Genomic DNA, 26,162 nt, shown 5'->3' with positions numbered 1-26,162 from the left:
TATCCTCTTTTTGATTTGCCTTTACTAACTCTGTGATAATCTTCGGATCAATTTATGTATCACCGGATTATCATTCTTTGACATTTGCTGCTTAATTCTTTCTCCTCTCTCTTCTTCCATTTTACGCATTTCTTCCATACTGGGCGGTAAAGCTTCATTGACTCTATCAGCAGCCTTGGCTTCCTCGAAAGAAGAAATCGTCAGTTGCAAACCTTCCTTACCGTGTAAGAGCGAGCCTTTTGGTAACAAGCCTCTGTTTAATTCTTTCAAATGGGCCACACTCTCTTGCTCTTCTCGTAATACTTGAAACATACGAGACATTTTACCAATGGCGATTATCTTGTTTCTCAATGCCAATCGTTTCTCTGCCAAAGTTTCTTCATCATTCTCTTCAGCTATAGTGTCAAAAGTAGGCGCAGGTGGGTGTGCTTTTGGAGATGGAGATGGAGATGAAGATGAAATGGCTTGAGATTCCAAGGGAAATTCCTCTTCCAACTCTTCTTCTGTACAAACATTGAGTATGCTCACCAACATATCAGTAACTTTCTCCCCAACAAATGGTAGTGACCAAGTGAAAACGTCCATGAAATGTGGTAACCAGTATGGATGTGGCGATGCATTAAACTGTCTAATGTTCATCACATTATTTTCGTACTTCAAAACAGCAGCCTTGTTATTGTAACTATCGAGGTAATTGGGTGCACTAAACATGGTGAGCAAACTTGGGAAACCCATGCTCTTTGTTCGCTTGTACATCCTGTACCCAGCATTCTGAGCTTCGTGTGCTCTAATAACTGATAACAATTTGGTTCGGTCAAGAAACTTGCATGCTGCTTTATATGTAAATGCGTACGAACAGCCTCTTACTGCATTGTTCAAAAATTCTGTATCGATATTGTTTTCGTCATATTCTTCAATAGGGTCTGCCCAAAGAAGATCACACATCAATCCTTTTGTTGGTGGTTCTCTAAACCTATTAAGTTTACGAACACTGTCAAGGTCTGTCAATTGTGGCGAGAGCCCTCCATGAACACAAAAGAACTGTTCATTCATTATTGCTGCTAGCGGGAGTGCGTTAAACGAGGCTATGCACTCTTCGTACAATCGAGATGAGTACTTGTGCAAACACTCATTCTTGAAAGTAAAGTATTCTGTTAAGTGTCTGCTCTCGTGATTGCCTCGAAGCATCCAAAAAGTGTTTGGATATGTAATCTTTAAGGCGTACAAGTAGATCAAGCACTCGATTGAAAATGAGCCTCTATCGACATAATCTCCAAGGAATAAATATTTGGTGGTCTTTGGATCGCCGCCAACTTCAAACAATTTCATCAAGTCATAGTATTGACCATGAACATCTCCACAAATAGTGACTGGTGCTGGAACACTAAGCAAATTTGGCTCCGCACTCAACAATTGGGTCGCTTGCTTTACAATCCTAATAGCTTGGTCTTCTTTCAAACGACCTTCGTTGAAAAAATGCTCTTTGATGAAGTCGCAATTGGGGAGCCCATTACGGAGAAACACTTGCTCATTGCTAGGATTGAAAGTTGCTGGTGCACGAACCGACGAAACTGCCCTATTGACAGTAGAATACGTTTCTCCGTCTTCCATTACATACACAGTAAGGTCCTTATTGGGCACAGCCAGTTCTCGTTTTATTGCATTTAGAGCATTATTAATTTGCGTTGTGTTTTTTAAAGTATTCATCATCGTATTCTTGTTTGTTGTTAAAAAAGGTGATTTGTATGCGGTTTTATAAACATATATATATATATATATATATATATATATATATATTCTTTTGAGTCTGTGTTTCGTTTAGCTACCTTTTGATTTGGTAGAAAAGACTGTGATTCAAATGAGACGGTTGGATGGAAACAAAAGGCTGATTCTTTAATAAACTGATTGAAACTTAGATAGACTCTGTTACTTTCTCATTTTCTTGCATACGTTCTTTCTATTCTTAAATTTCGTTTTAATTTTTAATTTTTTTTATTTATTTTATTTTTTGTTTGTAAGAAAATTCTTTGATTCCAGACCTTCGGGCGATTACATAAGCAGCAGTTGCTTTTCTATTTTTACATTTCTTCAAGATTACAAGCCTTGTTGAGAGGAACAGAGAAAAGAGTTTAGAAAGAAAAAAAATAAATAAGTAGGGATAGGGACAGCAATATACTAGTACGAAATAAAGCAAAGATAAAAAGATACAAGAAAAGATGAGCTTATAAAGAATGAATTAGAAAAGAGAAAGTGGATACAGTTGACAGAAATACACATTTGCGTATTTGAAAAGCTTAACGAAACAATTCTGTTCTTTCTTTTCTTTTCTTTTCTTTTTTTTTTATAATTTTTTCTTCATTTCATTTATTCTTACTCTTGTACAGGGATATAAATAACTTCTGTATCATTTTTAAACCCGTTAAATTGGGTTTTGGCGCAGCTAGTGTAGGCGCCCAAGTTTGGGAAATATAACCAATCACCAACAGCAACATTGCAGTTCAAGTGACTCGAGGCGGATACACAATCCAAGCCATCACATGTTGGCCCCCAAATGGAGTATTCAAACCTTCTTTGATCTTTTTCTCCGTAATGGAACTGGCCGCCGCTTTTCAAAATACGCGCAGTTGGTTCCTGGTGATCAAACAAAATGCAATTCAAATTACCGTAAACACCATCATTGATGTACAACATTGCTTTTGCTGATCCGTTTATGTCACGTTTCGCAATGACATGAGTAGCCAACGTGAATGCATTGGCCACCATGAATCTACCTGGTTCAGCTATAAAGCTGATTCCGTTTTCTTTGACAAACAGATCAGGAAAGAATTTGTCAATCGATACATTAACCATCTTTGAGGATTCGACAAATGTATCAAATTCAAATCCACCACCTATATCCAAGATCTTCATCTTAAATCCAAGGTCAATACCGTAATCGAATACGATTCTTGAATCTCTGATGGCCTGGTAAATGGCCTGAAAATCCTTGGCTCCAGAGCCCACATGGAATGCCACACCAACTACTGGTAAGCCCAAATTTTTGGCAGTTGGAAGGATTTCCTTTACTGCAGTTTCTACAGAGCATCCGAATTTTGTGCTAAGACGACATTGAGACGACTCATCATCAGTAATGATTCTCACAAGGATACCACATTCTGGGTGGAATTTGGACAATTTAACCAACTCATTAACATTGTCAACAGTAGTGAGGTTTACTTGATTATCTCTTGCATGTCTAATAAAAGAATTGGTTTTGCATGGGTTGGCATATACAATTCTCTCTGCAGCAACACCCAACTGTAAAACTGCATCAATCTCATTCTTGGATGCACAATCAAAATTGACTCCCTTATCAGCCAAAAACTCAACCACCTTCATATTGGTATTACATTTAACAGCATAGTGTGCTTGAACACGAGGCAACTGTTGTTTCCACAACTGAACTGATTTGTAAACTTGGTTCAAGTCGCAAACAAAGAACGAGTCCTCGTCGCCAGGCTCACACTCTTCATGGTCAACTTCATTGATATGGTCAATAAGAGCTTTTTCGATTAATTTATTTTCTCCTTTAAAGAAATTTTTAAATTGCCTTGATTCTATGTCGATTATATCATTTTGAACAGGCAAGTCAACAATTGTTGTGGGGTTTTCAGCAATAATTGACATTCCTTGAAGAGACATGCGGCAGCTCTCGTATATAGATATATATAGGGGAAGATAGTAGGGTGTGTAAGGGGAAAAGGAAGTAAGAAGGTTTAGAAGAAGAGAAAGAAGAAAGTATGTTGAAGTTGAGATGAAAGATTGTATTCGAGAAGTGGGGTGTAGACAAGGTGAAAAATTAATGAAAAATTAATGAAAGAAATTAAAAAAAAAATTAAAAAAAAAATAAAACAAAAAAAAAAAATTCTGAGTGTTGAGTGAAAATGAGAGATGCGATTTTGTGTTGTTGCTGTATACATAGATTTGTATACATTGTTATGTCAGACTTAAGTAGTGTTCGGTATGCTTAAAGTCTGCACAGTAATAGTTATATTACTGGGTTTTGTGTGTGAACTAAAGATATAACATTAGAAAGTTATTATACTAAGAGTTAGTTGATCTAAAGCTATCTACTCTAAAGTTAGTTAAGAAGATATAAAGGGTTATTTGTAGAGGAGACATGAGGGCATATTTATACTGTTCTGCTAAGCTCAAGTCTCCACTTAATTGAGTGGCTTATCCCCGGTTATTCCGAGAGGGGTAACTTCGTGGTAATCAATGGTATGTGACTTTCACTAGTCTTATCTCTTCATATTGGTGTGGCGCCAATGGTCGTGTATAATAGTCCAGTAATGACATTTCCACATAACCTTAAACTAGGTGATATAGTTATGTGTAATCGTCTGGATCTGACATGTTATAAATGACGCAGAAAGCAAATAAACTAAATTCTGGGGCGGAAAAGAAGGACGCAGAGGTAGAGGGGAGAGATGAAGGGTGATGAAGGGAGAAGGGCGATGAAGGGAGAAGGGGGCAAGAAACCTGAGGTGCTGAAGTCTTGGAAATGTTTTACTCTGTTTTTTCTTTTTTTTTACTAAAGAGAGATTGTAGTTTGAATGATAAGTAGAATCTTATTCATACAAGTCTAATGCCATGCTGATGTTTAACATTCAATGGTTAACATGTTACTTAAGCTGTATTTATTTTCTTCCGTCTCCACCATTTCTTCCGTCTCTTCTCTCAGCCTCCAAAGTACTTCAATCTTGCGACCCGTTATCGCTTTGTAACATAACCCTCGCACTCTTTCATATTTGTTCTTTGGTAGCTCTCATTCTCTATTCTCTCACACTTGCACATTTACTATCCCACTCTCGTTTTTGCTTCTCCTTTTTGTGTTACTGTCCGAAATCACCAAAATCGAAGGCAAAGTAAACCCCAAAACCTTTACTCAGTATACTTAAACCATCGTTACTGTTTGTTTCAATTATACATCTAGCCACATTTTCCTCCACTCTATTCCCTCACCAGCCCACTTCTTTATTTTTGTTTTTTTTTTTTTTGTTTTCATTCTTTTTCTTCTTGGCTCCAAACACATTATACAATTTCATTACTTAATATGTCGTGGTTTGGATCTTCTACTTCAGCATTGCAGTTAGAACTTGACAATAAGATTGGTGATGCCACTTCGGAATCTATTCCAAATGGTGAACTAGACTTATCGACTGCTCTTGAAGTGACGGATTTCATTAGGTCAAAAAAACTACCAGCACAGCAATCTATGAGGAGTTTGAAAAAACGGTTAAACTTGGTTTACCTGAACCCTAACCTACTCACAAGCACTTTAAAACTTGTTGATTTGTGTGTGAAAAATAGTGGTTTCCATTTTCTTGTAGAGATTAGCTCACGAGAGTTTATGGATTATTTGGTCGACTTTGTTTTCAAAGTCCATTACAATACCAAAGACCACAACTACGATGAACATAAAGTTGGCGAGTTGATTCTCTCCCTCATTAAACAATGGGTAAACTTTTTCCAGGGCCAATTGCAACTAAACTATGTGGAGAAAAAATACCAGGAACTCGTTAAGGAAGGGTACTCTTTTCCAACAGCGGACGAAAGTGTAGGCGGAGGAGCAAGCGACAGCAAGTTTATTGATTCCGAAGTACCACCAGACTGGATTGATAGCGACTCTTGTATGATTTGTTATACGCCATTCTCCATGTTGAATAGAAAACACCATTGTCGTGCATGTGGTGGTGTTTACTGCCAAGACCATTCGTCAAATAATATGAAGTTGGTGAATCTAGGGATAATGGAACCTGTGCGGGTTTGTGACAATTGTTACGCCAAGCGTAATAAAAAGACATCAAAACCACACGCAGAGAGAAGAAGTGGCCACGAAGACGAAGATGAGGAGCTTAGAAAGGCGATCGAGTTGAGTTTAAAGGAGAGTTCAGTTGGAAAAGTAACGAGCAGCAGCAACAACACCAGCAATAGTCGCTATGTAGATTCAATTCCTCAACGAGAATCGCAAAATACCGAAACTGGCAATGATGAAGATGAGGAGCTCAAAAAGGCTATACAATTGAGTTTGCAAGAATATGAATCGCAAAAGCCCCAGAATAATGAATCTATGGAAAACAATTCTTCTATATCTCACAATATAGAAGAGCTGGATCCATACAATATTCCTTTCAAAACAAAGACATCGAAATCAAAAGCTCAAATGAATTCAAACTCACTGAGACCTTCATCAATATCGAATTCGTCGCAGCTGCAAGCACAACTGCCTATTGACGAGCTCAAACGAACAGAGGAAGGTTTAAGACAAGCAAACGAGAAGTATGCCACATTTTTGGAAATGAGCAACAAGATTAATACCATTACAAGGTTGTATGAACAATATTGGGAAAAGAAATTGAGATTGGGTCAACCACAAGAGTATCAACAACCTCATCAGCAATCATACCAACAGTCGCATCAGCAATCATACCAACACCCATATCAACAATCATATCAACAACCTCACCAACAACCTCACCAACAGTCACATCAACAACCTCACCAACAACAAGGATACAATCAAGAGGAGCTTTCACCACAACCTAATCAACTGCAGATTCACAACCAAGCTGCATCTTCTCCTTCTTTTGAACAAGAACAACAACTAGAAGAACAACCAATTACATCAGAGATGAGTGGAAACAGTACTGGAAACATGGTGAGTTTACCTCATTATCCGCCACTCGACGACAACTCAAATCTCAGCAACGAATTGCCTACACAGTCATTTATTCGTCACGCATCAAGCACTCTACCCCCACATGCTTATGAAGATGCATCGGCAAAATTTCCATCTTTAGAAGCAGTCGAGGAAAAGAATAAACACGAGGAGGCATTGATAGAATTATAAGCATGGCTAAAGTTTGTGTAACAAAAATTTGCCAATAAAGTCCACCTTTATTCTATTTTATTATATTTTATTACATTTTATTACATTTTAATTGTATCGGTTTAATTGGCGACTACAACACTAGTTTACTATTCTATTTTCCTTTCCCTTTTTCTGTACCATAGTTTTGAAAAACATAAAAAATAGAAACAATAAACAAACAAATATGCTAGATTCAACTTTTATTTAAATTCTATATTTTTTTTCTCTTTTCTCATTTTCTCTCATTTTCTCTTCTTTTTTCGTTTTCCATTTTTCTTTCCTTTTCATATAATCTACTCCTAACTTTTAATGCAAGAACCGGCTGCTGGTTTCCTATTGTGCTGCATGTGCAGCTGCACCAAATGCCCAGCAGCAAGGGCTGAAATCAAACTCAACTCAGCAGCCAAGACAGCCGATGCAACAACTTTAGCAAGCTGTTGTGCGTTTTGTCCTGGATTCGTTGGATGTGGACCACGAAGACCCAAGAGATCTAACATTGATCCTTGAGGGTCAAGAATAGTACCACCTCCAATAGTTCCGACTTCGATACATGGCATTGACACCGAAATGACTAGTTCAGTACCTACTCGATCGATTAAAGTGAGACAATTGGATCCCTCAACAACTTGTGCAGGATCCTGTCCAAGTGCCAAGAAAAGAGCTGCAACCAAATTGGCAGCATGAGCATTAAATCCACCTATAGAGCCGGCGAGAGCTGATCCAATCAAGTTCTTGGAGACATTAACTTCAACCAAGGAATCAACGTCACATTTCAAAACTTGACTAATGACTTGTTCCGGGATTCTAGCTTCGGCTACAACTGATTTTCCACGTCCATTGATCCAGTTGATTGCTGCACTCTTTTTATCAGTACAGTAGTTACCACTAACACTCACGACTTCCATGTCTGGGAATCTTTCTTCTTTAAGCTGTTTAAGCGTATGTTCAACACCTTTACTAATCATGTTCATACCCATAGCATCACCGGTTGTAGTTCTAAACCTCACGTAAAGTAAGGTTCCGGCCAATGCCGTTTGTATATGTTGTAATCTAGCAAATCTCGATGTGGAGTTGAAAGCCTCCTTCATTGAGGCTTGGCCTTCTTCGCTATCCATCCAAACTTTTGCTTCACCGGCAATCTTTAACGTTGGGAATCTAACACATGGACCACGAGTCATACCATCTTTAGTCAAAACAGTTTGAACACCGCCACCCAAATTAATTGCTTTACAACCTCTCATCGTACTGGCAACAAGACATCCTTCGGTGGTTGCCATTGGAAGAAAGTATTCTTTACCATCAATAACAAGTGGTCCCGCAACACCAACAGGAAGTGGCATATATCCAATAACGTTTTCACAACAAGCACCAAACACTCTGTCGTAGTCATAGTTGGCAAAAGGTAAACGATCAAGTTTGGTTTTCGATAATGTTTCAATCGCTTGACGACGCACTGCTACTGCCCTAGTGTTGTCACCGAGTTGTTTTTCAAGCGCATAAAGAGGAAGTTTTCCACTGGTAACCAAAGCGGTAACTTCATCATTACTGAGTGAGGCTACCTTGCCTTCCTTAAGCAAACTAGTACGTTCCTCAGCCGTATGGGCCAAGACTGGCTCTTTTGGTTTGGAAAACTCAATGAGCTTATTCGTAGCAGTGACTTGGTAACGCGAGGCATTGAGAAAGTAAATGTTGGAAACAATGGAAACACCAAAACCAAAAAGAAGGAATTTGGAGATTAAACTATCCTTGATTGCATCACTAATGGTTTTAAACACAAGATAAATATAATCTTCAATTTGTGACGCAAAACCATGCACATAAAACTTTGGTGGAAGAAGTACAAGAACTGTTCCTGGATATGTTGGGATATGTTGAAGTAAATCATCAGTCGCAGTTGCCGCACCACGACTTTCCATCCACGAGCCACCCAACCAGAACAAATGGAATGAAACAAATCCAATAGTCATAATCACTTTAAATGAGAGAATGGAGTGTGTGTGGAAGAAATTCTTTTCGTTTGGATATTCAATAGTTGATGATTGTTCAGCAACAGTTGCAGCAACAAGAGACGAGACACCATCTTCTTCCAAAACCTCTTGCATATCCTCAGTCCTTCTCGCACGATTAATTTCAATTTTCAAAGCAAGAATGGCAGCAAAGAATGTATGAACGAGAAGCAAATCAATCGACAAGATGAATGCACTAAGAAGACAAAAGTTTCTCAAGGGGATAATGTGGCTGGCGTAAACAGCACATGCACCTAAAGCACCAACAACAACAACATGGTCACGGAACATGGATAATGTATGCGACGAGATTGCTTGTGAAACGATATTTGGCACATCTTCAGGAGATGCAGTTGATGCCTTGGCCACAACGCTGGCAATAGATACTTTATGTTTAAAGCCAATTATAGAAACAAGGAATGGAATGCCTTCAGTAAGGCTCAATAATGACACTTTTAAATCCAATTTGTTGGATAATAATAATGCAAAAAGAAATGCAAAAGTTGAAGAAACCAAGGTCGAAAATGCGAGCCAGAATCTAGAACCAAACTGTTTCATATCAATAAACACTTTAATCAATGTATACCACATTGCAATATAAGCAACAGTAATGAGAATGATATCGAAATTGTCAGCTTGTTTTATTGAGCTAAGAATCTTGTAGTAGCCTCTTCTCGCATAATCATAGTATTTCATGTGTCCACTGGTCATTTTCCAAGTTTCTCCATCAATAGTGATTGTTTCCATATCTCCTTCAACTTTGAGCACTTGCTCATTTCCGTGCACATACACGGAATTGGGAGCTGGGGAAACCGAATGGAAGCTTCTAAATCTTACAGGTACCAATGTGATTTGTTTATAGTCATTGATATCCCCTTCAAATGGGGTCCACCCATGACTGTTGGAGCTAGAGCGGGAGCTAGAGCTGGAGCTGTATCCGATCAAGCTACTCTTTTTACTATCACTAAAATAATACTCGATTCCATCGGATGTTGGAATATAATCATCCACAATTGACAAATAAGCAATCGACGCAAGCAATGCTGGAATCACGATAAAATGAATCGGCTTAGTTGCCGCTGCTTTGGCTATTGCCGCAGAGATGGCGCTGAACATGTGTTGGTGATGTTGGCTGACATCGTATAAGCAATTTTTTTTTTTACTTCGCGTAATTTTTTTTTACGACTAAATATTGTAGTGTTTTTTGCTTTTTGTCTTTTTTTTTGGCCACGCTCATTTTTTTTTATTTTACTTGCTCTATGTTCTTTTAGTGCATTATTTGCAATAATTTGCAAGATTTTTCTATATAATTTTTTTTTATTTATTTGCTTAATTTGCTTGATTTGCTCAATTTACCTAACCTACTATACTTACTATACTTATTATACTTACTTTAATGAAACTAACTTGATGTCAAAAGTCAACTCAGAGTTTGCTGGAATTCCAGGAAGCAGCTGGGAACCGTAACCCATTTTTGGTGGGATAATAACTCTTCTCTCGCCGCCAACACTCATACCAGCAACACCTAAATCGAAACCTTTAATACATTCACCTTTACCTAATTTGAACGAAAATGGTTTGCCCGAAGTGTTTTTATCAAACACTTTACCGTTTTTGAGTTTACCAATGTATCTGATACCCACTTTGTTTCCTGATTTAGCTTCTGGACCTGATCCTTGTTTTCTGTCTTCAGTAATGACACCTCCAAGTAAGGTTTTTGTTGGGTATTTCTTTTTCTCAAAAGTGGAGCCGCTTGGACCTTGTTCCAACTCCTTAGTAAATTGCACGGTTTTCTCAGCCTTTTTAGCCTTTTTAGCTGCTTTGGCTTTTTTGGACTCTTTTCCTCCTTTTTCTTCTTCTTGCTCGTCAACGGCTTCTGATGCAGGTCTTTTCTTGGTTTCCTCAACGATTTCTTCGATCTTACCTGGTTCTGCTTGCTCTTCTTCAATTTCCTCAATGATTTCGTCTTCATCAGGGGTCAAATCGTATTCATCATCATCTTCATCGTCGTCGTCGTATTCATCGTCGTACTCTTCATCATAGTCGTCTTCGTCATCGTTGGCTGGATGCTCGATGTAGTTACCAGTGAGGTGGATTGGGTAAGAACCAGTCACAACAAAATAGACTTCCTCATCAGGAAGGATGGTGAGGTCAAGTGTTTGTTGGTATTGGTGTTTTGGTGACAAAGTACAAACAACAAATTCTTCGATATCCTCATCGAGTTCATCGTCTTCATCATCATCTTCTTCTTCTTCTTCATCGTCATCGTCTTCAGCATCGGCCTTTTTGACCTTACCATTTCCTTTCTCCTTGATTTCATCCAATTCATCTTCATCTTCATCGTCATCATCCTCATCTTCGTCATCATCCTCATCATCATCCTCATCGAAATCTATCAGCTTCTTCAAGATTCTCAAAGTTGATGGCTCTTCCTTGTCATCAGTTGCTTCTGGGTCCAAAGCAGCCAAACTGATTCTCACAGTGACTGGATAATCCTCTTCAAGAGCAGGAGTAGGCTGAAATGGATTCAAGGCCAAGTTATACGTAGCAATTGGCAAAGACATGGTTATTAATTGATGTTTCTTTAATGATACTTCTATAGCTTATAAAAATCCATCACGCACGTTTTCTGCGATGCGATGGAAATTTATAGAAATTCTAAACTTCAAGAATAGTAATTTTCGCACACACTAACAATCAATAACACACTAGCTAACTCACTAACTAGCACACTCACTAATGCACACACTAACACACTAACTAACAATCGTAATACATCAACTAACACACTCATACACTCACACAATTTCAACCAGACATAGTCAAAAATATACAGAGAATACTTCAATATTACAAAATCCAAACTTACATTCTTCAATCACTTGCCTTCCAAAAAAATACATTTCATTCAACTATACATAGTTAACATCTCCTCCTCTTCCTCCTCTTCTTCTTCTCCATTTCTATTCACACAAAAGTCAAAGATAACATGTTTAAAACTTCAACAAGTGTGGTCTGTCACCGCTCTTCAATGAGAATGAAGCAGCCAAGTATTGTTTCAACAATGGGGTCTTCTTGATTTCACTGAGCAAAGCAGCATCAACTGACTTTTGGTCAGCAACTCTTTCGCCCTTAATCTCCTTCTTGGCTGGAGCTTCGTTGAAGAACTCAGCTTCGGATTTCTTGGACTTTGGCTTTTGTTCTCTAGCAAAGTATTCAACGTTGAATTTAGAGACATCGACACCTTCGATGTTGACCTTGGTGGATGTGGCAATAACGTATCTGGCGTTAACTCTTCTCAATGGGACACCATTAACCTTGAATGGTCCTGAAACCAATAATGTGTTGTCTTCCAAGTTCTTCAAGTAAACAACTCTCTTTCCTCTGAATCTTCCGGCTAACAAGATCAAGACTGTACCTGGAACTAATGAAGCACGCAACTTTTGTGGACGTGAAGTCTTTCTAGACTGTCTTGGGACGGCAACGTCTTCCGATTGGTACCACTTTGGAGCCTATAAATAATTTGTATCTGTTAGTAACATTGGTTCTCAATATCAAAAAGTTTTCTATGAAACTAAAAAAAAAAAAAAGAATTAAAGGGTAAAGGTGGTATCTGAAAGAGACATATATTCCATCTGTTGATTGATTTCTCCTCCTTCCTTCTTCCAACTTGCAATTCGTAAGTCGTTTGATATGTTTCTTTGATTTCGATAACTTCTATCTGGCATATTCTGTTTTGAAAAAAAAAAAAAGGAAAAGGAAAGACAAGCAACATTATACCTGCCGATATCTATGGTCCATGTGGATATTCCCCAAATCCTGCTTTCTGCTCTATCCTGTATCTTCCATCTTCAACCTTATTCCCTTATTCATCCCTATATCATTCCTATATCTATTACATACTTGACTCATGTTTGTTTCGTTGATGGTGTAGTAGTTTGATGGTTGGTTGTGTACTTTAATTTTTCTATAGAAAAAATACATATCTACGTTTTTGGTCGCGAAACTTGAAAAGACCTACAAAATTGGTACACGTGACCATCTGTGACTGAGACTTTTGAATCTCTCTCAAAAAAAAAACTAAGATTAAAAAAACTAAAACTAAAAACAAATTTCTGTTTTTGTTTTTTTTTTTATTTAATTTTTTTTTGTTTGCTTTTATTTTTTCTGCTCATGGATTTTGCCTCTGTTGAATTTTTTTTTTTTATTTTTGTGCTCAAGCAAGTTAGAACAATATTCAGTAAATGAACAAAATTACTATGAGATATATTTATACATACATATATATATATATATATATATTATACAGTACTGAGGACGCACAATATTAATAGTTATACAATACTTAAAAAAAAAATACAAAAAGTTATACTAATATCAAGGTTACACAAAATACTTCAAGTTGACAACAACAGCTCCGCTACCAGCTGGTATGGTGATGTTCTCATTGACATTGGTGTTGTCAGCAAGTTCGATAAGAGCTTCTCCTACACCAACACTCTTGCCAAAAGTGTGGTGTTCTCTAACATAGAGTAAGATTTGTCCCGTGGTTGCTGATTTGAAAGGAACACTTTCGTTCCATTTAAATACACCATCATGTTTCTTTGTAGCTCTGGTTCTGATCAAAGTCTTGTCTCTTGTACTGGTCTTTAATACCGCCTTGATTTCCAAAGCGTTACTAGAAAAACCTTGAGCTTCTACAATTGTAAGACGGCCTGGCGTAACGCCTTCACCACCAATACTACTAGCTGCAAAACTCGAAACATCAGTGGTTACACTCGAGTTCCTGTTGTGACCCATCATTGCTGGCTTTTGAGGTGGTGGAAGTGGATTCTCACGGATATTTGGAGCAGCAACGATACTGGAGATTTCGGCATCTTGAGTCTTTCTAAACTCCTTTTCTTCTTCAGGAATATCCTGCTCTTCACCTCCCTCATTTCCTCCTTCGTTATGCTCTTCGTCTTGCTCTTCAGAGTCACCTTCATGACCACTCTTTTTATTCTTTCTTCTAAATCCTTTGAGTAATGACAGTCCTTTAGTAACACCATCAGAAGCAGCACCCAATCCCGTACCAACTGCACTCGATGCGAGTTCTGCAACACTACCAACTGCCTTCATTGGAGCATCAGAGATGTCCTTCAAGTTAACAGGAATCATGGCCTTTGGATCCAATGGTGGACGAATATATTCAGGGAAGAATGTAGCTCTCAAATCAACAGTACCTTGAGTATCCAAATTTACAGTAAATGGAGTAGTTGTTAATGCAGGTATATTTGATAAATCAATGTTTGCAACACCAAGTAATTCATCGTCATGAGTCAAATCCCAGTCGTATACTTCAACCAACAAAAGTTGTCTAGACCTAGAAATCATTGGGAATTGAACAGCCTCGTTCCATAATGGATCCAAAGTCTTTCTCTTTTTATCAGTCCTATAAATCTCAACACCATCCAATTTAACAACACACAATGGATCTGATTTACCATTTGTATCAACAGATTTCAAATCGTGTGCACCAATAAGTTCCAATTTGCACTTGCCCACATCCAAAACAGTATCCAAAGGAGCCAATTTGGCGACTGAAGGGAAATACTCCAATTGCACTTCAATGGAGTTGCGTCCACCCAAGTTGAGTAATATTGGCTCTTTAAATGATTGTTTATATATCTCAATTGTTTCGTATGTCTTTTCGAAAATAACATCCTTTGCAGAAACCACTTCTGCTTTTTTAGTAATTCTAAAGATTAATTTGGAATTTGGCAAGTCACGAATAAATGTTTCTCCAATAGAGCTGGTTACAATCTTTTTGTTTTCAACAATTGGGGAAACACCTGAAGGGTGAGCATTCTCGTCAAAAAGAGTTTGAACGTAAACATCATTTCTGTCAAAGTGGCCACTAAGTAAATGAACAGCCATGTCACCAGCTCTATATTTGATAGCATCTTCCAATTTGATTTTAATCTTTGGCGGTGCTGCCATGGTATCTTCCTCAGTTTCAACCCATTCATATTCCCCAGGGTTTTCCTTGTATAATTTCTCTTCTTTTTCTCTTTGACGCTTTTCCCTCTCTTCTTTCAATTGTTGTTGTTCCTTATACTCTTGTTCATTGTGTAATTCTGATAAAGAGTAAGCAGGAATTGTTGGAAAGAATGACACGGAATAAAAGATGGATCCAACTTGTTCTGATTCAAACAAGACTGGTTGCTCAATGATTTCATCTGCTCCGTCGTATCCCAACCAGTAGCCTTCATCATTCTTTCTCAAAAAGTCAGAAACATTAATTGCAGCTGTTCCTAAAGATCTATCCTTACCCTCTGGTTCTGCATCCATTATTTGCAACAAATAGTGCAGGTGGGGATTGGCAACAGGCAAGAAATATGCTGCATTCCATTGCGGATTAACAGTTTCGGCAAATGTGATTGTTTTTGCACGCAATTTTCCATTAACAATCACTCTAACGTATGGATCAACATATCCAACAGATTCAAGATTCTTTAAACCTTTTGCACCTCTCAAATGTAATTTAATACCACCGATTGGAGCTGGTCTAATCAATTTGGAGCTTGTCTCTTCGTCAACTGCCAATGGTTTCCAACTTGCACTAATGCTGATTTGTGGAGCAGGTGAGTTTGGACTGATTACTGGGCAAGAGAACCATTGCTGTCCTCTACCACTTTCAAAAACAATATCTTGAAGATTGACATCGAGGTTAGCAACAATACTGTTATCAACGGTATTTCTCACCAAAACCTGGATTTCCGTATCTGTTTGCTGAGTAATTAAACTTTCAAACGATTGTTCCCATGATGGCTCATTGGTTTGTCTTAATTTACGACACGACTTTACCAATTCATTATTGACGTAAATCTCAGCATATGGGTTGAGTAATCCAATAACGGATTTGGAAATGTCGAGGTCTTTGGCCTCGTGTAATGTAAGTTTCATTATACCAACTTCGGAATCAGTAACAACTTCCTTTGTACCATCTTCCAATTCGATTGGCTGCATTGTAGGGAACCATTTAAGATCAAGGTCAAGTTTACCAACGACTTTGCCACCTTCCATAATATTCTTTGTAATACCTGGAAGGTTTGTTTCTTGAAGCAATTCGCCCAAGGGGAACTCGCAATTACCAATCAATTGGTCATCAGCCTTATCTTCAATCAAGTTGTAGACGTTGAAATTAAGGAAATTACCTTCAAGTTGATTCACCAATACGTATTTTGTTTCCAAATAGATTGGATCATTAATCAATTTCTTTGTCTTTGTTCTTTCGTCAATCTTGCCGTTATTGGAAACCTTGATTTGCACATATGGGTTCAAACTCTTTGGCTTTGTTGTTTGGCCCGTTTTCAAGTTTTTGCAAGATTTGATAGTCACGGCAACTACACCAATTGAGTCATTTGATTGGCCTTCTAGTAATTCCTCAACATTTATATCCAATGAGTTTGGTGCATACAACATTGGTCTCAATGTTGCATGGATAATACCATTAACAAACTTGGACAAACCGGGAATAAATGACATGATATCAATACCAAACGTGTCACCACCCACTGGCTTTAATGCATAATCAATAGTTGGTGCTTCCAAGAATTGAATAGAAACCATTTTGACATGTGGGAAATTTTGTGACAATCTCAATTTCACTTTTAATCTTCCTGTGAATGACATATCTTCAACCAATATTGGTAATGATTTTGAAATAAATGCTTTACCAACAGTAACACCCAAGGCAACTTTTGGATCGATTTTTTTCTTGATTTCATTCTTGGTCATATCATCTGTATCGTTTGGTGTAAATGAAAAAGCCCAGTCCATCTCAATAATATCATGACTCTTTTGAGTATAAGATTTGATGGAATCGACACGTGGAGCTTTTGAACCAAGGGTGAACTCGTCCAAGGATAATTTCTCAATACCAAATCCTGGAGCTTGATCCTTTAATACTTCATTTGCTTGAAACATTACTATTTCCGACAATGCTGGCATGTAGATGACCCAGAACTTGTCCAAGAATGAGTTCATCCATTCCATAGTTTCCAATTCATTAACCAATCTGTTGTTTGCCTTGACTCTTGCCATATCGTCTCTAATGTTTCTATTGAAACGACGAAACTCTGCCCTATAAACTGAATTGGTAAAGAGCAAAACCAATCCCAATGAGAGTATGCCACCACCTAAGCGTGCAACAAGCCAAGCGAAAAGACAAGTGCCCAACATCAAACTAGTATTCCAGAACCAGTCACCATAGAAATGGTCAACTATATATCCTTCAATATTCTTTGCATTTCTGAGTAATTTCTTTTTGTCCAGATGCTCGTCTAAATCCCATCCACCAACTTGCTCCCATGAAAATGTAGTGTTGTCTCTAATGTGTTTGGAGTTGGAATCTTGAGGTTTGGGTTTTGGTTGCTCAGCGGTGGCATTTTGATTGTTTATATCGGACCTCACTTGTTTATTGTAATCTTTTACATCTTCTTTTTTGACGTGCCCATCATCGGCACCTGCACCCTTTTGTTTCTGCATATGTTATTAGAGGTGAGATGGAAATGGAAGTGGAAATGGAGGTGGAGGTGGAGGTGGAAGCAATTGAGTTTTATAAAAGTGATGGTGATAGTGACAGTGATGGAGACAATTGAGTTTTTATAAGTTTCCACTCACCCTTTCCAGTTTCGCACTTTCCATATACTATGTAATCGGAATTTCATCTTGTAGATTTAGCAATTTCAAATCCCTTTGTTTTTACAACAGAGAGGGAATTATAGACAAATCTTTTTTTTTATTTTTATTTTTTTTTTTATTTTTTGCTTTGCTTGCCATGTTTATTTTCCTTTTTGTGTACCAAACGCGGGAAACAAACAATACTACTCTGTTTCGGGTGGCTGATAATCTTTATAAATATCCAAAGTATCTTTTTTTGTTTTTTTTGGAGATCCAATTGGTTGATGGAGTTTATCTGAGATGCTAAAGATGGTGATATACAATTAAGGAACTGGCTGTTTTGATTAAGGATTATATTCAAGTATTTATTGAATAACTGGTCATATTATGACAAATTTTCTTTTTTTTTTTTTTCTGAAAAACAAAAAAAAAAAAAATAATGTTGATGCAGTATTTGTAGTTTCATTCAGATTAGTTGAGCACGTGATTATCATATTTGGATAATATTATTTTTCTTTTTTTTTGGTCCATTTTTACGTCAAATGGTTGATAAAGGTCACAAATACATTGAGGGGGGATGAAAAGAGAAATTGGAGGTTTAAGTTAATTCAATACATTAATATGATGATGGTGTGTAGATTATACAGGATGTTTCAAGATGCAAATACTTTTGGAGATGTTTTCAAATCTGTTTGAATTAAATCTCTCTATTTTCTTTAGAGTAAAATGACTTACAATCGGTTGATCACATCCAAGGTTGATTACATTCTACTTGCGATGCAATTGCTTACAACTCCATCTCGTGTCTCTTTTTTTTTTTTTTTTCCATCCAAATCTCGATATTTGCAAGGTTATATTCTGGACTTTTAAGAAATACCAAGTACAAGCCACATCTTTTCAAAATCTTCTACACCAGCTTATAATTTTCTAGTTTCCTTTTTTAATGATTATCAAGGAAAAAAGTTATACAGATCCAAGCAATGCTTTCTCTTTATTCTGAATAGTGTACTTTAAAAAAAATCATCAAAAATTTGCGAGAGTAACTGACACAATTTAAAGACAAAGAGAAAGAGATTAAATCACTACCTCTATTCCTCCTCCTTCTTTAAAATTCTAAAACTCTTGATATATATATATATATATATATATTCAAACGAGACAATTAAACTAAAACTCACTTAAAATGTTTAAACAGATTCCAAGACAACATCTTTGAAACCACCAGCAACCTTCTTACCCTTTTCCTCAGAAGCTTCACCGTGCAAAGCCAACAAAGAACCCAAATCAAATTTAGGTTGTTTCAACAACTTGACTTTTCTAATGTGAACATTTTGCAATGGGAAAATGGTTTGAGTAGACTTTTCAATCTCACGACTAATGACTTCAGGAATCAACTTAGAAGTCAATTGAGACAAGGTTGAGTTGGAAACTTCTCTGGTCAAAATCTCAACCATCTTCTTTCTAACCTCTCTCAACTTGGATGATTGAGCATAAGTAGTCTTCTTGACTTGGTTAGCTTGTCTCTTGGTGAAAGCAATAGCGAAAACTCTCAAAACATAATCATCAGCAGTCTTGACAGTAACGTTAGCCTCAACCAATGATTGCCACTTTCTAACCAATGATCTCAACTTGTCAGAAGTGAAATCCATACCATGGAAATTAGTCAAGATCTTATTACCTTGAACTTCATCAGCTCTAAGCTTAACCTTTCTATAAGCATTATCCTCCAGAGTAAGATCACCCAAGTTAACTTCAAAAACTCTACCCTTTAAAGCATCAGTACTAGAAAAAGTACCAGCACTCTTGTTAACCAAAGTCTTACCAACATAAGTATTGGTAAAAGTAGATGGAGCTTGAATGTCATAAAATTGCTTACGATCAAAAGGGTTCACCTTCTTCTTACCCTTGTTTGATAGAGCTTTTTTATTTTTATTAATTGCATGTTTTAGGGGTTAGTACAGGTTCCTGTGAACATATTGACCAAGTTTGAGGTGGTTTGAACATACCATTGTTGATATTTTGGTGTTTGAAGTTGATGGTTGATATGAAATCGAGTTGAAAATTTTTTTCAAATTTGCAAAATTTTTTATTTCTTCCTGTCTCTCTCTCGCTCTCTGTGTCTCTTACATTTGAGAAATCGGTAAACACACTACCAGTAAAATTTTTTTTCCTCTACTCTCTGTCTCGTATGTAAGAAAAAGGTAGCGCTACCATTGCACGCGATGATAAGAATGAGGTTGAGTACGGAGATGTACGTAATATCACTAGTAGTGCAATTAGCCAAATTTGTAATTTGTATATGCAGTGAATAATTTCTTGTAAACCTTTTATTTACACTTTATTTCTTTTTACGTAAAGGTTCGTTGTAGATTTAAGTATTTATAAGTTTATATTAAATCTACAATTTCCAAGAAAGGGAGGAATTGAAGTAATTACATGTGAAGTGATATATTGCGCTACATGAAAAGTAAAGGACTGAGGTGAGGAGGTTCATTTTGGTGATTTTTTTATTTTATTTATTTCTTTTTTTTCTGTGAAAACATCAAATGCGCAGATAGATTTATTATAACGAGGTCCGAAATCTTACCAATATGGTTTTGACCATTTTTGTCTGATTGGTTTAATTATCAAACTTACAGAATGTGTAAGGACAAGTTTTTTTTTTTATACTTTTTTTTTCTTCTTTCGTCAAGTGTGGAAAGCTTGTTTGAAACAAGAAGAGAAAGTAATTTCTTGCTCTTTCATTCTTTGCCTGCTTTGCCTGGTAGGATAATCCACATTGATTATAAATACTTGCAATAAAAAGCAATTAATATATTTTTTCGCCAAATCCTGGTATACATTGTATACTTGTTGTCTTTGACCCTTGATTAATCTATCAAATTCGATTTCTTTTAAAGATAAAAAAGAAAGCATTTGAAGCGTTCGTCATATTCAATGGGGAAACAAAATATTACACATTGTACATTTTATCAAAGAGGAACCGGTAGCGTTTAACCTTTTTTTTTTACCCCAACATGGTAGCACAAGAAAACATAAGTAAGGCAATACCAATTTGTTAGCGACTTAATACCAATTAATTCATTTTTCAACCATCATCACCATTAAATTCGTGGAAATTCTTCAAATAGAGAGTTTTATTATGGCCAAGGAAATTGAATTTAAAGTTAGAAATTTCAACGTGTACAACAATTAGTGGCAAAAACGAAACTTTATGGTTATGGATCAATACAATTAATGAACAAATGTAATGAAATGAGAAGGAGTGTAATGGACGAGAAATTTGTAAATATCAAATGAAAGTATGTTTCATTAGCAGGAGAAAAAAAAAAATTAACTTTGGAAATAAAGATATCCAAAAAAAAAAAAACATAGTTAGAGAAGGAGAGACGGTCAACACATTGATGATCAAACCATTGTAGGTATTGGTATTTTGAACTACTTGTCTCAACTCTGATCAGTATACAGAGGGTCAGTCGACCCGTTTAGTCAAGATATATATTAGCATATTAATTGCTTGGCTTGCACCTTGCTTCTACAAAGAATTTTTTTTTTCTTTTCTTTTTTTTAGGTTATTGAAGTGAGTTTTAGTGAGCATCAAGCTTTTTCCTTATGCTCGTGTTTATATAACACACTTTGTTCTCCAATCCACTCATACAAATAAACCAAAGAAAACAAACAAATAGAAATAGAACTTGTCACATCACAATTCTCATTTTTTACCCAATCAAAGAGTCAACTTATCTGGCGCACGCATTGAATGAAGCTTATAACCTAGAATTGAGAGAGAGAGAGAGAGGGAAAAAAAAAGGAAAGATATGCATTTGAAAATTGTATATTTTGAAGAAAAAATAACTAGAAAAAAAAAAAGAAAAAGTGCTATATGATCCACAACCAGCCAATTAAAGGTACACCAAAAAACTTTTGATTTAACAACTTATCAGGAAATATCCGATATTAGGAACCACATGGTTACCACATCAATTGAAGACACTAGAGCTTATAAAAAAGTAAGCACACAACAACAACAGCGTACACTATGTGCAAGTGGACTCGACGTTTGACAATTAAAAATGTAAATTGTGACCGCTAAAACCATCACCATCATCATCATCAAATTCAACTTCGGTTATTCTCGTTAGTAAACTGCTGAGTCTTTTGAGAAAAATTTTCATCAAAAGATTCTTTTGCAGTACTATACCTATCCCCTGAAGAGTCCCGATAACTTGGTAAAGGCAGCAATTTACGTCGCTTCCCTTCTATAGTTTCAAACAAAAATGAATCAAGGCTCTCAGCATCAACCAAACTCTGGACAATTGTCAGTGGCGCCAATAGATTCTTTTCACGATTGGATGTATTGGATATTGCTGTTGGTTCAGTTTCATTTTCATCATCCAGTGATTGGTTCTTTTCAGAATTGGATGTATTGGATATTGCTGTTGGTTCAGTTTCATCCTCATCATCCAGTGATTGAATCTTTCTAGATTTGGATGTTTTGGGTGTTGCTATTGGTTCAGTTTCATCCTCATCATCCAGTGATTGAATCTTTCTAGATTTGGATGTTTTGGGTGTTGCTATTGGTTCAGTTTCATCCTCATCATCCAGTGATTGAATCTTTCTAGATTTGGATGTTTTGGGTGTTGCTATTGGTTCAGATTCATCTTCATCATCCAGTGATTGAATCTTTCTAGATTTGGATGTTTTGGGTGTTGCTATTGGTCCAGTTTCATCTTCATCATCCAGTGATTGAGTGTAATCTATTAACGACGCGTCACTATCACTATCACTTTCAACTTGTGATGCCAGCGAGTCACCTTGAATCGAATTATTATGAATTATGGGATTCCCAGAATTTGCTTCTGATCTTGATTGTGTAGTACTTATAGACTGCAATGCCGCAATTATTCCAGTTCTCAATGCTGCCTTCATTCCAGCTTCAGACGTGGCCTTCACCCCAGCTTTAAATGCTGCCTTCATTCCAACATTTACAGCAGCCTTGACATTGACATCTAAATCACCGAAATCAGCTAGGGTAGCGTTGTCATCACTCGATTCGTAATCAGAAGCACTTTGATCCAGGCAGCTTGAATTCGGATTAATTGCATCAGTAGCTGTTGAAACATTTTTAATTTTTGGAGGTTCACTTTCTTGTATTGATACACTTTGCAGTTGAGCTTCGTCATCGCTATTTGAATCAGATGAAACTTCTTTTTCTACTCCATTTCTCAAAAAATAACGTTGATGAAATTGCCATACTCCCTTGATTTCAATAACCTTTAAATTAGCCTTCAAATTGTCGAACCTATTCTTAAATCGATCGCTCGTGTACTTATAGTCTGAATTTTTTTCAATATTCTTCCAACTGATGTTTAAATTTGCCTGAATTCTATTGTTAATCTCATTTATCATAGGTTTATCATCACTGAAATTCATTTCATCATTGACCTCGAAATTTCCAAGTCTAAAGGCTTCACCGTTGATTCTAATAATTTCCCTATTATGAATCATCCTTTTGTAAATAAACTTTACATCAAAAACATTCAAATTTGGGACATCAATTAAATTCAATCGCACCATGTTATATAATTCAATGTTATCACTGCAACGAATATATATATAGTTTCGAAGAATATTGTGAAGTACTCCAAAAGACTGCTTTTTAATGTTTAAAAATTCAAAAACAAATGAACACGTTTCCATAAATAGGTGATCCAGCGGGCAGCTTCTTAAACCAGTTTGAAGTTTTTCCATAATTCTTGTCAACTTGGATGTGAAAAATTTTTCAGGAAAATTTACAGCTTTGAAATTTAACGGTGACAAACCTACGCGGGCTCGACTTTCATTCAACTTATGACCTAAAATCCCATTCAGTTCGTTAGTTCCTTCCTCATTGACAGGTTTGTTCAAATAGTTCACTAACCCTCCTTTAAAGTATTCAATACCATATTCATCTTCAGCAATCATTTCATTCGATTTCCAATTCTCATAACATTGTTGAAGTTGTTTGGTTCCAACAGTCGGAAAGTACTTTTGGATTTGAGACCACCTTATGACATTGCCGGATCTAAACATGTTAATTGAATTAAGGAGAGCTTTATGAATGTCAAAAGAATTAGGAATTGTACCAAAATCAGTCATTGCTGGCTCTTTTTTGCCCCAATCTGCTTTTTCAGATAGCCTTTGGTCTTCACGTGCTATTTCTTCAAGACGGTTGGTAATTAGATATTTACCATTTTCGTCTCGTGGTATCCAGTGCTGTGATTTCCACGACGAATGGGATTGTTGCATATCAAATTTTCCAAGAAATGGAAACCATCTTTTCAACTTTAACCATGGTATAATCTTTTCGAAATGTATTTCATTTATTCCCCTGATGAGAAGAAACACTGCAGTACCCTTTGTTCTCATCAACCGAACTGGAATTGATTTGTATTTACCATCCATAAACACGATTCTTTCTTTAATTAAAAGACGATTAAATCGTGTGTTAATCTGTCCTTCGTTCAAGCCAGGAACCAAAATCATATCCCAAGCTATTGAAGGTTTAACACCAGCCACTTTCTTATTTCCTGCTCTTTTCATCTCCATGAATTTATTGACTTGTTTCACAATAAAAGATTTGTTGCACTGATACAATTCTTTGGTAGTAACTTGATCAAACGATTCTTTTTCAACAGCTTTCAAAACAAATTTTTTGAATGCAATCGCGTCTGTATCCTCCGAACCTAATAAATGCACATGTTGTTGATTAATCTGAAAGTAATTGTCATGTTTCAACTTATCTTTCTTTTCAGAGTACAAACCACCTTCAACGTCGGATAGGTCCGAATCTTGAGCAACCAAATGCAATTCATCAAGTGTGGGGGCTTTTTCTTCTTCAGTATCATTATTTTCATCATCTGGATGGGATTCTTCATTCTCGACATAACGAATACGTCTCTTATTCATCATTATACAATATTCACGCAACAAATCAATCAGTTCTTCGCGATCAATTGTGGAGATGTGATCTGTGCATTTGATATCTTCAATTGTGAAGCAAGTTTTTAAGACAGTATGACTGCTGCACCCATCAAAATCAATATTGAATGATACCATTTTCTGTAGCAAATACTGACTCATTAAAATATAATCGATTCGGCGATAATTGGAACTACTGACATTTGTGATTACATTCTTGTAATTAGAATGCAAACGACCAACATCAACCATTTTTTTACTTTTAACAAGTTTTTTCAATTTTCGAACAACGGGAACATCTCTATCATACTTGGGTTTTATAAGACCTTTTCCAAAATTAAAATCTCCACCAACAATATAAGAACCTTTTGTTTTGAGAAGACGATCCAACTCATTTAAAAAAATCAACTTCCTCGTCACATTCATATGAATGTTAGTTTCAATATAGCAACAAACTGCAGTAAACTTGAGTGAACCTATCTCGACTGTAACATCCGCAATACATCTTTTGATCACTGGATCAAGAACCTGATTTGACAATTGCATCTGACCTGTTATTTTGAAATCTTTCACCGCCTTTGTATTGACCACAATTGCACACCTAGATTTCTTTTCTGGTTTTATAATTATCAAATGTTTCATATCGGATATGCATTGGAGGGAATTCTCACTTGTTTCTGAGAAAAGAGTAATTGCTATATGATCACCAACATATGCCAAAGCATCTCTAAACCTGTTTCCACCAATATTCTTAGATACAATTGTAAAGTCAGCATCAGGGTGGTGTACTTTCTTAATACAATATGATGGCAATGGGATAGCACGTTTGTCTTCTGTGTCGTATATGTCATTCAAATAGGTTATTGGTATGGATTGTGGTCCATTGGGTGTATCATAAGATACGAGTAAAGCAGCTTCGTTGGTAGACATATCTTTTTTATAATGATTTGATTAGTGTATAATTGTTAAAAGTTGATAAATTGACCTGGTATTGCTGAAAATAAGGCAAATTCATAGTTACTTTATAGATTATTGTAAAAAGAAGATTTTGAAAAAGGGGAAATCATCCTTACCCTTCATTTCCATCACTCTCCCTTTTCAATATCACCTTTTGAACACTAATTTTCAAAGTTTTTGCCCCTTGATACCTACTATGTGAAAGCTTCGAATTATATCCCGCATATTAAAACTGCTTTATAGTGCAAATCCCATTGTTGAATACATTACCAAAACTCTACCCCTATGTTTCAAGTGGTTCTTGAAAAGACAGGCGAAGTAGTATAAAAGTATCCTAACGTATCCCTTCAAGTTCATTTGCTCATAGTTTTCAATTAATTCAATCGTTTTTCTTATCAATTTGCCACTAGTGATATATAAAATACCATTGACGATATTAAGCTTTCAATTTCTTTTGATGCATGGTTGCAATGTTCTTCAAAACAATTAAATAGTCAAACATCAATAGTTGCACTGTTTTGGATTATGGTAGTTATATATCAACAATTGAAACCAAAGGATTGATAAACAACCACTGTAAAAGAAATCCCTCAAATTAATTGTTGGCAATGCTTCATATCTATCGTCTATTGGGTCAACATAATTTATTTCAACTCCCCGTG

At 36.4% G+C, this 26,162-nt stretch overlaps 9 protein-coding genes across 9 annotated transcripts; 1 reads left to right on the top strand and 8 right to left on the bottom strand. All coding sequences in view use genetic code 12, as the record gives it.

Annotated features, from left to right (window-relative positions):
- Positions 1-24: 24 nt before the first annotated feature.
- On the bottom strand, positions 25-1,707 carry CNA1 (3',5'-cyclic-nucleotide phosphodiesterase (PDEase) (3':5'-CNP); the record flags this gene model as incomplete). The annotated part of the gene is made up of 1 exon (XM_001526473.2): positions 25-1,707. The coding sequence occupies one exon, from the start codon at positions 1,705-1,707 to the stop codon at positions 25-27; it is 1,683 nt and encodes a 560-aa protein (XP_001526523.2).
- Positions 1,708-2,370: 663 nt separating this feature from the next.
- SPE1 (Ornithine decarboxylase) lies at positions 2,371-3,666 on the bottom strand (the record flags this gene model as incomplete). Its single annotated transcript, XM_001526472.2, has 1 exon — positions 2,371-3,666. The coding sequence occupies one exon, from the start codon at positions 3,664-3,666 to the stop codon at positions 2,371-2,373; it is 1,296 nt and encodes a 431-aa protein (XP_001526522.2).
- A 1,429-nt stretch (positions 3,667-5,095) lies between these two features.
- On the top strand, positions 5,096-6,892 carry VPS27 (Vacuolar protein-sorting-associated protein 27; the record flags this gene model as incomplete). Its single annotated transcript, XM_001526471.2, has 1 exon — positions 5,096-6,892. One exon carries the CDS (start codon positions 5,096-5,098, stop codon positions 6,890-6,892), a length of 1,797 nt encoding a protein of 598 aa, XP_001526521.2.
- Positions 6,893-7,212: 320 nt separating this feature from the next.
- On the bottom strand, positions 7,213-10,035 carry HMG1 (3-hydroxy-3-methylglutaryl-coenzyme A (HMG-CoA) reductase isozyme; the record flags this gene model as incomplete). The annotated part of the gene is made up of 1 exon (XM_001526470.2): positions 7,213-10,035. The coding sequence occupies one exon, from the start codon at positions 10,033-10,035 to the stop codon at positions 7,213-7,215; it is 2,823 nt and encodes a 940-aa protein (XP_001526520.2).
- A 272-nt stretch (positions 10,036-10,307) lies between these two features.
- On the bottom strand, positions 10,308-11,483 carry FPR3 (peptidylprolyl isomerase fpr3; the record flags this gene model as incomplete). Its single annotated transcript, XM_001526469.2, has 1 exon — positions 10,308-11,483. The coding sequence occupies one exon, from the start codon at positions 11,481-11,483 to the stop codon at positions 10,308-10,310; it is 1,176 nt and encodes a 391-aa protein (XP_001526519.2).
- A 429-nt stretch (positions 11,484-11,912) lies between these two features.
- On the bottom strand, positions 11,913-12,831 carry RPL6 (60S ribosomal protein L6; the record flags this gene model as incomplete). Its single annotated transcript, XM_001526468.2, has 2 exons — positions 11,913-12,431; positions 12,823-12,831. 2 exons carry the CDS (start codon positions 12,829-12,831, stop codon positions 11,913-11,915), a joined length of 528 nt encoding a protein of 175 aa, XP_001526518.2.
- Positions 12,832-13,302: 471 nt separating this feature from the next.
- Positions 13,303-17,448, bottom strand: PVL30_001316 (uncharacterized protein; the record flags this gene model as incomplete). The annotated part of the gene is made up of 1 exon (XM_001526467.2): positions 13,303-17,448. The coding sequence occupies one exon, from the start codon at positions 17,446-17,448 to the stop codon at positions 13,303-13,305; it is 4,146 nt and encodes a 1,381-aa protein (XP_001526517.2).
- Positions 17,449-18,770: 1,322 nt separating this feature from the next.
- On the bottom strand, positions 18,771-19,592 carry RPS1 (ribosomal 40S subunit protein S1B; the record flags this gene model as incomplete). The annotated part of the gene is made up of 2 exons (XM_001526466.2): positions 18,771-19,487; positions 19,590-19,592. 2 exons carry the CDS (start codon positions 19,590-19,592, stop codon positions 18,771-18,773), a joined length of 720 nt encoding a protein of 239 aa, XP_001526516.2.
- Positions 19,593-21,702: 2,110 nt separating this feature from the next.
- On the bottom strand, positions 21,703-25,473 carry PVL30_001314 (uncharacterized protein; the record flags this gene model as incomplete). Its single annotated transcript, XM_001526464.2, has 1 exon — positions 21,703-25,473. The coding sequence occupies one exon, from the start codon at positions 25,471-25,473 to the stop codon at positions 21,703-21,705; it is 3,771 nt and encodes a 1,256-aa protein (XP_001526514.2).
- Between the last annotated feature and the right edge of the window lie 689 nt (positions 25,474-26,162).

The sequence above is a fragment of the Lodderomyces elongisporus genome, chromosome 2 (assembly GCF_030384665.1).
Source record: "Lodderomyces elongisporus chromosome 2, complete sequence".
Lineage (NCBI taxonomy): Eukaryota > Fungi > Ascomycota > Pichiomycetes > Serinales > Debaryomycetaceae > Lodderomyces > Lodderomyces elongisporus.
Note: the sequence above shows the minus strand (reverse complement) of the source record. Positions and strands in the feature narration are given on the sequence as shown.